Source organism: Saimiri boliviensis, chromosome 10 (assembly GCF_048565385.1).
Source record: "Saimiri boliviensis isolate mSaiBol1 chromosome 10, mSaiBol1.pri, whole genome shotgun sequence".
Lineage (NCBI taxonomy): Eukaryota > Metazoa > Chordata > Mammalia > Primates > Cebidae > Saimiri > Saimiri boliviensis.
In genome coordinates, this window is record NC_133458.1 from 74,298,543 (window position 1) to 74,310,645 (window position 12,103).

The 12,103-nt window shown below is 36.3% G+C and overlaps 1 protein-coding gene across 2 annotated transcripts in view; it reads left to right on the forward strand.

The window, feature by feature from the left end:
• The window catches only part of UMAD1 (UBAP1-MVB12-associated (UMA) domain containing 1), a 279,434-nt gene that overhangs the window by 245,158 nt on the left and 22,173 nt on the right, over positions 1-12,103 (forward strand). For both annotated transcript variants that reach the window (XM_010345692.3, XM_010345694.2), the window contains exon 4: positions 1-12,103. This exon is cut by the window's right edge and continues 22,173 nt beyond it. In XM_010345692.3, coding sequence (XP_010343994.1) covers positions 1-258 — 258 coding nt within the window. In that variant the 3' untranslated portion in view covers positions 259-12,103.

A 12,103-nucleotide genomic window follows, 5' to 3' on the forward strand; every position in this document is an offset into this window, starting at 1 on the left:
ACCAACAAAGAAAATGCATCCAGTGTGACTGTATCAGACCCTGAGACGGAAAATAAGGCAGGCCAGACTCTGGAGAACAGCTCATTAATGGCCGAGCTGCTGAGCGATGTACCCTTCACCTTGGCCCCGCATGTGCTGGCAGTGCAGGGCACCATCACTGACCTTCCCGACCACTTACTCTCCTATGATGTCAGCGAAAACTTATCCCGGTTTTGGTATGATTTCACTCTTGAAAATTCAGTGCTCTGTGATTCATAATCTTTATGTCTGTTTGCACCTTAATAGCTTTAAAATATAAGTTTGCCTATTTTATTTAACCTGTTTGATGTTCTTTGCCGTTTCACTGTTTAAGGCCCTCAGCAAAGCAAGGATCTTAAGTAAAGAAAATATTATGTTCATTACTCTATTTTTTAGAAAAAAGAACATTTGTATAAAAACTGAACTTAAGTTCTACTTCCTTTCTCCCACATAATAAATAAAAATTAGGCTATGAAGGTTTTATGAAAGGAGTCGATTCCTTCAGTTGGTCTCTCAAAATATAACACCTCAAATTTATCTTAGAAGAACTGTGAAAAAGAATTGTGGCATTTTTTAGTTACCACAGCTCTGAAGTCTGAGCTTGAGGTGGGTGTGAAGTCTCCTTTCTGGTTTGTAGGAAGTTGAATTAGTGTTATTCCCGAATTTTTCTCTTCCACAGTGTTTATGAATGAATTCAGTAAAAAAGGTGCCAGTTAGCTTAATTTCTTCAGTCTCACTTTAGACGCATTGATGTGGAAATTTAAAACTTGTCCTAAACATCAGTGATAGTTTGGTGATACAAGAGTGCTAGAACTGCTCTGCGTCCTCTTTCTGGAGTGGCCCGTTTCCATTTTCTTAAACCCATGGCAGCCCTTTCCATCGTGAATAATTTTTGTGCTCCCACCTTTGTTCTCTTTTTGCTACTTCAGTGTGCTCTCTGACCAGCTTTCCAAAGAACTTTCCCTGCTTCTGCCTCAGTTGGCATTTGCTCTCCTTACCACATATGTTCCCAGTTTATGAAGAGATCCACATTTCCTTTCAACCTCTCTGCCTCCTAAAGAAAAACATCTCGTGATGATACATATTATTGCTGATAACACGCTTATTTAGAAATTTGTTGGCCACAATACAGATGGAAATGTTTTACTGCTGAGGAAACTAAAATCAACTTATTTTCAATTAGAGTATAGGCAGAACACATAGATTAGACTTAGTTCTTGACTATCCATTGTTTACTTTAATGAAAACAGAACTGCCATTGGTCAATAAACTGTAAAGGGAAGAGGTAAATTGTGATAGAGAATTTTCTATGCCATGGGAAATTGAAATCACATTTATTTTGATTACCAGCAATATGATTTATTAAGTCTGTGCCAAGTTTTAAGTATATATTTTTCACAAAGATAGAGTGCCATAGTGAAACTAAACACTGTGCATAAAGGTACATGAATTATTCAAGTTTTAAAATATTATGCATGTTTGTTTAATAGATGTGGCATGGTCTTAATAAAAATGCTATGTTATTTAGAAGTTATTGGAACATTTCTATTGACAAAAATATGCTTCATTTACAAATAATATTATCATGTGGTTAATGATTAAATTAGATCTTTACATAGTTTTTATAAAACATCAGTCTAGGAAGTATAACTTATTACTGATGCAAATGTGAACATTTTGTAGTAGTTTTGTAAAAGCACATTCTTTTCAAATATCTATGTTAATGTACTCTTGAAACTAAATGCGAGCCTATAGTCAGTTTGTCTAATGTATGTGTGAAATTTTATCTAAAATACCTAAACATTTCATCTGTATTTATGTCTGCCATGTTTTAAATGTTTATAAGTACCTTCATGTGTCTATAAAAATATTATATTTAAATAAACGTGAATTAAAATTAAAATTTTGGTTATTTTCAGAGCCAGAAAAATGGGTTTCTTTGCATTATTTATATCTGAATGCAAGTTATTGATTCTTTAGGAGCCAAAAAGTTTAAGTATATAGTTTGTACAGTGCAGAGAAAAATATCCAATTTCCTCTTACATGTAAGTTTTAAGGAATAACATTGAAAATGGTAAGATCACTAGCCCTGGCTTAACAGGACTGGAGGGATTTGAGAGAGATGACATGAACATTTCTAGATCAGTCCCATCTTCACAACGCTTAGTAAGGGCCAGTGTTAATAATTTTCTTTTATAAACAAAAATATTGCAAAAATGACCATTTACATTCTTTTATTCTGTATATAAATCAGTGTTTCTATTAAACATTAGAAATCAGTCAGCTTCATTTTACCCAAGAGAAAATTGAAGCCTAGAAAAACTAAATGAGTTACATCACTTAGTGATAAATAAATGCTTACTTTAATAGTTAGTAATTATAATATATGATAACAAAGCTGTATGAATGATATGAGGGGAAAGAGTTCAGGCAATTAAGGTGGCCAGACAGGGTTTGTAATGGCTCCCTCCCTTATAAGTGGTGGGGCTTTCAATCAGTTCCCTGATTTCTGGTGCCCTCAGTTCTCTCAATTGGTAAACACTGATTGTTCATAACTTGCAGGGTTATATTAAGTTATAGGTGGTGTCTGACAAATGCCTGGCAGCCTAAAACCTAGCACATCATCAGTATTCTGGGAAGGGGATTGTTATAATTCTCATTATTGGCCATACACACGCAATAGTATAATGCAATGCAAAATACATATTAATTGAACTTCTTAAAGAACAACAACAACAACAACAACAACAAAAATAGCTACCTACATTAACTGTAGATCCCCCCTCCTTTCCAGTATTTTCTTTCCATATTAAATACCTTTCTATGAGAAATATTCCTAAAGTGTGTTAGTTGACTATTCTGCCTTAGCTAAGAATTCCTAGCTAAGAATTCCATAGTGAACATTTTTTTCTCATTATTATAGTCTTTTTCCTAATATATGTTATTATTGCAAAGTACTATTGTACTATAGGTATAGAATGTGCAAGTGATTTTACTGAATCTTTTATTGATTGATTGATTGATTGATGGAGCTTCGTTCTTGTCGCCCAGGTTGGAGTGCAATGGCACGATCTCAGCTCAGTGCAACCTCCGCCTCCTGAGTTGAAGGGATTCCCCTGCTTGAGCCTCTGAGTAACTGTGATTACAGGTGCTCGCCACCATGCCCAGCTGATTTTTATATTTTAATAGATGTGGGGTTTCACCATGTTGGCCATGCTGGTCTCGAACTCCTAACCTCAGGTGATCTGCCTACTCAGGCCTCCCAAAGTGCTGGGACTACAGGTGTGAGCCACCACACCCGACCTTGAGTCTTATTTTTAGCCCTAAAATACATTCAAGAACTTGCATGTATTTTTTTTCCCAAGCTTTCTTTAAGGACGTTTGCATTCTTTCCTAAAAAACAGAATTAGAGAGGCAATTCTGACCAATTTATTATACTGGCTAATTAAATTTTGATCAACTGAACTTCTAAAATTATATAATTAAAATGTTAACAAAGGCACAATTTTTATTAACAATTGCAGAAACCCGTAATAGTTTTTTCAAGGAAACATTCATTGATATCAACACTTGTTTTTTCTTTTCTTAAAGAAAAATGGTAAATTGAAAGCAGTAGGAAAGAGTATCTTTTCTAAAATTCCCAGAGATTTCATTTCTCAGAATTCTAAATGACAGGTGAGGAGAAGCAAGGAAATAATCTCACCCATGTTCTGAAACCGAGGTACATCAGACTTTACCTCTGTGCCTCACATAATAACAATTGATCAATAAATGAACACTGCCCTCGGTAATCTAGCAAAGAACGTGTTTCTTTCAGAGATTAATGCATTGTTATTAATTATGTCATTAATAACTCACACAAAATATAAGTTTACTGGAAATGTAGTTAGAAGGATGTTCTGTGTTTTAAAGCTTTTGAGAAATACGGGTTTATAGACATTATCTTTTGAGCATTTGTGCCATATTACCAAGGGCATGACCTAGGTATTATTGGGAAATCTAAAGCTTTCAGAATAAGTCCATCTCCATTCATACTACATTGGCTTGAAGGATGAAGTACTCTTTTTTTTTTTTTTTTTTTTTTTCAAGTATTCTTATGTTTCAGGAAGAGGACTCTTTATGCCATATGGTTTGGCAGATAGGTGTGTGTGGGAAAGAACGAAAGATGTATTGATTGACACAAGGAACTCTGTTTCAGTTGATATGACAATATGTCATTCTTATTAAAATTTAAATTTTTTATTTTGGAACTAGTTTTAGATTTACAGAAAAATTATGAAGATGATACAAGGAGTTCCCACATACCCCTCACTTAGTTTCCCCTGTCGTTGACATCTCACATAACTACAGTAAATTTGTCACAACCAAGGAATCAACACTGATACATTGCAGTTAACTACACTGCACACCCTGTTCAGATTTCATAGTTTTCCTCTAATGTCCTTTTTCTCCTCCAGCAGCCTATCTAGTATAACATATTACATTTATTTAGTCATTATATCTCCTTAGGCTCCTCTTGGCTTCGGCAGTTTCTCAGACTTTTTATTTTTGATGATCTCGACAGTTTTGAGGAGTACTGGTAAAGTATTTTGTAGACTATTTCTCAAGTGGGGTTTATCTAATGTTTTCCCATGGTTATACTGGGGATATGGGGTTTTGGAGAAATATTATAAAGGTGATACACCCTTCAGTGAGATTATATCATATTATATTAAGTGTAATATATGCTATAAACATGACATTACTGATGATGCTGACTTTGAACACCTGGCCAAAGTAGTGCTTCTCAGATTTCTGCACTGAAAAAGTTATTCCCCAAACTTTTCTATACTCTTTGAAATTAACAAAGCATGGCCCACACTCAAGGAGTGGGGAATTAAATTCCACCTCCTTGAAAGGCAAGTATCACATAAATTATTTGGAATCCTTCTGCATGAGAGATTTGTCTGTTTTCCCCAATTTGTTTATCAGTTATTGATATATATTAGTATGAACTCAGGAATATTCAGTCTTTTTTCTAAGTCTTAATCAGTGGTATCCAAGAGACATATTTACATTTTTATGAAAGTCAATAAAGAAAATTTGGAACATTTTACATGGTGCAGATGAATACCATTCTATATTGCATATGATAGTATATTTTATGGTTTCCTCAAAATTTATCTTCCTGTTAATGTCAGGCATGTATCTCCTTAGCTTGCCACGAATAACTGTATATACCACGGACCTTCCTTGTAGGGCTAACAGTGTTGCATTGTAAATGGAGCCCCCTTAGATACTTGGCCTTTACTTACCTTATTCCAAAGATGGTTGCTTCTTACAAATGTCATTCTTCAGCAAATAGTATGAAAATGAGATTGTAATGTCATTATTTTCCTCTTTAAAGAATCGAGAAAACCCATGATACAAAGAGCTCTTCTCTGTATAAGGTGAGACTTTTTTTTTAGCAATAGCAAAAACGTAAAATTGTACCTCCTTAATTTTCTAAAGAAAAATTGATTTTATTTTCAACATTAAGAGGTAGTTTTAAGAAGCAGTGGAGGCCAGCCTGGGCAACATGGTGAAACCCGATCTCTACAAAAAAAATTAGCTGGGTTTGGTGGTATGCACCTGTAATCCCAGCTGTCAGGAGGCTGAGGTTGGAGATCACCTGAGCCTGGAGAGGTCGAGGCTGCAGTGGTGCAGTGAGCCATGACGACAGAATGAGACCCTGTCTAAGAAAGAAGGAGAAGGAGGGGGAGGAGGAGGGAAAAAGAACCAATAAAAGGAAACCAAAGGAGGAGGAGGAGGAGGAGAAGGAGGAAAGAAGAATCAGTAAAAGGAAACCAGTCTTCTTTTGGAGGGGAAAAGTGCCCAAGAATCTCCTAATTTTACTTCTTATTAGCAAAAGCTCACTGTATGCTAAATTAAATTGGATGAGTGGATCTCATTCAATTTCAGTTGGGAAAGACAATCAAAACAAAAAACAACTTACTTAGTCTTTGCAAAAAACCTGAATGTAATTCCTTGTTACGAATTTATCCAATCCCAGTTTTCACCCTTACAAAATAAATAAATGAATAAATAAATTCCTTACAATCAAAGGTAAATCGGAGGGTAATTGCGTCCAGAACAAATCATCAGTTGGCTGACTCTGAACCAGCCCTGACAGAGAGCTTGCTGGTCACTACCCAGGCCAGAAAGGGAGTCAGACAATAGACCATTTCAGAGGTCAGTTAAGGAGACAGGTTCCAACTTGGGACTGCTGCCAGGGATGTACAATCCAGTGTCTGACATCTGGGTTCTGCAGCTGCCAAATCTGCCCCTTGCGTGGCCACAGGTGTTGACTATAATTCTAAGGCACATGGGAGAGGGAACAGGATATTGTCAATGTCATTGTGCATATGTGTGTTTCTGTGTATGATTTTTCTTTTAACTTTTTCAAAAGGTACAGAATTTACTTTGCTTTAAAATGAATGTATTTCTGCATAATGGCAAAGAACATTTGGGAGGCTAGCAAAGAAGAAGCTTTTGTTAAAGAACAAGGGCAAAACAAAGCTGAGTTTTTACACCTACAAGGTACACTAACGTGTGTGATATTGTTAACTTAGTCATTTGAATAGGCCTTCCCAGGACAAATAAATAAATAAATAAATGGATGCCGAAATGCACACAGGAAGTTGGTCCAAGATGAAACCTAAATACTCATTCTCTTCCTGTAATCTTCTTCCCTCATCCTTCTGTTGGATCTTCAGGAGAATTTGTGTTTTTTCCACACATATGTTTGAGTCTGGAACAGACTCTTCTATCTCACACTATACCAGTTGTAGCCATCAATTAACACAGCTAAAACAGGAACACTAAACTTTCCTCTTCCTTTTGCAGGAAACCTAGCTGCTGTCTGTGAAGCAAATCTGAAAGTTTCTACCTCAGGTAGCTGTTTGAGTTTCCTATCCCTAAAGATGTAGGCAACAGTAGAAGAAATAAAGATGAGTTAGAGAATGGAATGACCCTGTTAATAACCATAAAGAACAGATAGTAGGTTAGAAAAGAAAAATACAGGTCTGTATCTCCATAAATTAACTATATATTTCTTCTATATTTTGCCTATTCCATATTCTGAAATTAGAAACTGAACTTCAAGGAGAAGCAATGCATCCAGATATTTTATCTTCATATTGAATATCTTCTAAAGAGAAATGCTTGAATCCTTGGGCCAGTGTCTGTCCTGCTTTTAAAACTAATGTGACCTACAATGTGTTTTCCCTGTATCCTCTATATATTCCACCAGCCAAGAAGATTTCTGACAGGTTTTACTTCGTTTTTTTTATTACAAAAATCATAGGTAAATTGAATGTGCTTTTTCAAAGATTAACTACCATTTCCTGTTTCACTTAAGAATCTGTGCTCTGACTGGGCTTGTGCTTAGCACATGATAAATCCTCAGTCAGGATTTGTTGAATGAATGAGTGAATCAATTAAATAAATCATTAAGTTATTTAATCATGAGATTTCCCAAAAGCAAAGGAATAGAATTTTAAAACTTTTGTCGTTTCTCCAGCCTTGGGAAGAACTATGTGCAGCTGAAAATAGTGCTTAGCTTACCGGGCCTCTACAAATTGTGCCTTTTATCTGTTTTAGGTAATATCCATATTTCTCAGGTTATGTTTTCCTCTGCCTATAATGACTGCATATGTCTTTGTGATGAGTAAAGACTTGATTCTAGACAATACAGTGTATTTTGGTGCTGTGGATGAACTCATCTGAGGTTTTATCCACCTGCCAAGTTTCCCTTGGGTGTTCTTGATTATGGTTGTGTGTATTCCTGCCCCAGATTTTATTAGTCCTATCTTACCTGTCCTTGAAAAATGTTTTCTTTTTTCAGATGCTTGCCTCCAAGCACATTTGGGTTTTTTAAATGACCTTATTTCTTTTAAAAAGACACTTTTCAGGCTGGGAGTGGTGGCTCACGCCTGTAATCCAAGCACTTTGGAGGCCAAAACGGGCGATCACCTGAGGTCGGGAGTTCAAGACCAGCCTGACCAACACGGTGAAACCCCGTCTAAAAAAATTAAAAAACAAACAAACAAAAGACACTTTTCCAGGAGCAGTAGTGCACCTTTGTTTTAGTACTCTCCTATATCTCTGTCCTACATTTCCTGCTTAGCCAGTTCTGTTCCTTCCTCATATAAACATTTTAGCTCTTTCCCATCTAACTCCAACTATAAACTCTTTTCCCTTCTCTTTAGTGTCAAGCTTCTTGAGAGAGTGGTCTATATTTGTGTCTCCAGTTTCTTATTTTCTATTCATTGTCAGCTTCTGCAAAATGATTTTGGGGACCTCATTAGAACCCCTCCCCTGAACTGGTTTATACTTGGCCCACCTTTAAAACCTGCCAAATGCTTCCTTCCATCCTTCTTTCCTTCCTTCTCTCTTTCTCTCTTTCTTTCTCTCTTTCTGATGGAATTTCACTTTGTCACCCAGGTTGGGTTGCAGTGGCACAATATTAGCTCAGTGCAACCTCTGCCTCCCAGGTTCAGGTGATTCCCCTGCCTCAGCCTCCAAAGTAGATGGGATTACAGGCATTTGCCATCACGACCAGCTATTTTTTAAAAATTATTATTTAGTAGAAACGGGGTTTTACCATGTTAGTCAGGCTGATCTCAAACTCCTGACCTCAGGTGATGCACCTACCTCAGCCTCCCACAATTCTGGGATTACAGGTGTGAGCCGCCGCACCCAGCCTATCTCTCTTTCTTTGAGGCAATTAATCACTATTGATTAATCCTACTCTCTTGAAATTGTCTTCCACCCTTGATGTCTATGACACCTTTTCTGGGTTTCCTTCCATCTCAGTAACCATCCCATTTTAGACCTTTGGGGACTTTTTTCCATTCTAATTATAAAATGTTGGTGTTCTTCAAGATTCTGTCTCTGGCTCTCTTCTCTACCTTTTCTGTCTTTTCCCTACGCAATCATATCCATGCCTTATCTGCCAATTCAATCTCCAGCCGAGAACTCTCTCAGATTCCATATCCATATACATAATACAAAATATCTCCCTTGACCCTTACTCTCAGCCTCTTTAACAGATTTTGATCTGTTATAGCTGCTATTTTTATTTGCTCCACACTCTTTTTCATCTGTCTTCCTTCTGCCCCACTTTTCTTTGAGGAATTGTGCACCACTTCATATAGTTCTGGTGCAGCTATGATACTTAGGACCATTTCTGTACCACAAGATGATAAACACATAACCTAGCCTAGTCCAATTATCACCCATCAACCAATACATAGATTTTTGGAGAAAGAAGCACCCATTTTGCTGGGTTGCTGCTGACACCATCCTTCCCTCCATGTTTCAAAGTCTTAAGCATATTATTTAAGGACTTGGATTACCCATGAAAGAAATCTAAGAATCTATCCATTTTTCTTTCTTATTTCCTTACTCAGTTGATGATAAACTTTTGTTAATTATACACCTTAAAGATTTGTCTATCAAATGTGTATTTCAGACCCACTGCCACTCCTACTTCAGTGCCGGTCTAAATCATTTCACCCAACTGATCTCTCCACATCCAAGTAAGCCTCCCTCCCATCCATCCTCTACACTAAAGCCAGGTGAAATGTCGTAAGAAATACAGATAAATTCCTCATGGGCTCTGTGGTGTCTCTAGAAAATTGAAGCATTTTAAGGCAAACAAGGAGCCTCCACCTGCCTCTCCAGCCTCACCAAATTATATTGCAACTCATATATTCTGTTCTTGCCCAATTGAGCAATGCCCTGCACTATTTAACATGTGATTTCTTCTTTAATTTTCTTATATTCTATTTCCTTTGTCTGGAATGCCTTGACCTTCCCTTCTTCACCCAACTAAATCCTATTACAAGACTTTTTTTTCTGTATTATCTCCTCTAGGAAGTCTTGCTTTATTTTCGGTGAGCTACACTGGGTGTCTTTTTCTATTTTTGTGCTAACCTGTGCTTTCCTCTTTTAAAGTTCTTGATCCATAGTATTGTAATTGTTGGTTCCCTCTTTGTTTCATAATTGTTTTTAATTGTTTGTTCCTTCTTCATAACTCTGAATTGAAACCAACATATACTTTCATGCTTAACATGATGCTTGACATACAGTAGGTACTCAGTAAAAGTTTGTCCAGTATGAGTCACTATTGATTCAAGAAAATCAATTAGTTTATATCCCATCTATATTAGACTATTAGATGTTGCCCTTGGGTCTGTGTTGGAAGCCTTTAGGAAAGTTTACTGATATCCGTATTAGAATATGCTACATTTCCTTAATGCCACCAAACATATCTTGTATTCTAGATAAATTAGCTTCTTAAATTTCTACCCCTTTTGTTTGGTGATCTGTATCAGCATTAATACAATAAAGACATTTTATATTTGTTACAGTGTTTCAAGACGTGTTAAGTCTTCAGATTAAATTTTTGGAATGTAAGTTACTATGAATCTATGTATTATTAGTATTATTATTTTAGAGACAGGGTCTTGTTCTGTTTCTTCCAGGCTGGAGTGCAGTGGTGCAATCATAGCTCACTGCATTCTCCAAATTCTTGGGCTCAAGTGATCCTCCTACCTCAGCCTCCCCAGTAGCTGGGACTATAGGCACATGTCACCTTGCCTGGCTAATTTTTTAATTTTTGTAGAGATGGGGGTCTCACTTTATTGCCCAGGCTGGTCATGAACTCCTGGCTTTAAGCAGTCCTCGTGCTTCAGCCTCCCAAAGTACTAGGATTATAGGCATTAAGCCACCATGGATGTCTGAACGTATATAACTTGGGTTTTATTTTTTGATTTACATTATCTTTTTTTAATTTTATTTTTTTGAAACAGAGTCTCCCTCACTCTGTAGCCCAGGCTGGAGTGCAGTGGCGCAATCTCGGCTCACTGCAATCTTTACTTCCAGGTTCAAGTGATTCTCCCACCTTAGCCTCCCAAAGTGAGCTACTGCACCCAGCACCCAGCTAACTTTGTTTTGTAGTTTTTAGCAGAGACGGGGTTTCCCCATATTGGGCAACCCAGTCTCAAAGTCTGACAAGTGATCTACCTACCTCAGCCTCCCAAAGTGCTGGGATTACAGACATGAGCCACTGTGCCTGGCCTATTTTTTTGGTTTATTTTAATATCTACCTGGGAAGAACTTTCTTAATCCTTCTATTAAATCAACACTTTTTCATGCTAATTAAATTACATGGCTCTTTTCAAAGCATGGACTTGAGTAGATTTAAATATTATACCATAAATGGAATGCCTGGTTTTTTAATAGGCTGTAACATTTTGTTTTTATGTAATCTAACCTTACTGAAGGATTTGGAAATGTTAACCATTTTGGTGGTGGTCCATTTTGAAAGGTAAGCTCATTTTACTTTTGAAGAAAAGTAAATAATTATCTGAGGAAGGAAGACCATAATTTCAATTTTTCATGCAATAAAAACAGGTTCTAAAATATTCTTTAACTGGTCCATTTATTTGATAGCCAATTTACTGAATGAATTTAACTTTTTAATTTTTGTAATGGTTTATAATGATTTTGTGCAACATTAGTTAACTGAACTTCTAACAAGTGTGGTTACCATATTAATTATTGAAACCTCTAAGGTTTCACATTTTCATGGGTCCTCTTTTTTCCCAAGATGCAAGTGTGGATATACAAAACATCATTTTCAACAAATGGAGAATAGTAGCCAATCCCTTAAAACTTTGATTTAGTCTATTTTTTAAAAACAACCCTGTTGTTAACAAAATTCTCATTTCTGTTACCTAAGTAACAATTTGCAAATACTTTGTAACATCAAGAAGTCATACAATCTTTCATTAGAAAGAGTTTCAGCAAAAATTATCTTCAGAACTTAAAAGCAAATCTGTACTCTTTATTACCTTCCTATTTTTTATTAAAATCCTACATTAAATTAGTGTCAGAGGTCAATAGTTTCTTCTTTTCCTAATTGAAAGACTACCTCAATAGTTTCTTCTTTTTCTAATTGAAAGACTACCTCAATAGTTTCTTCTTTTTCTAATTGAAAGACTACCTGCTGAAACTCTCTATACCCACCTTAGGTTTTCCTGAGTAATTTTAAGTGACT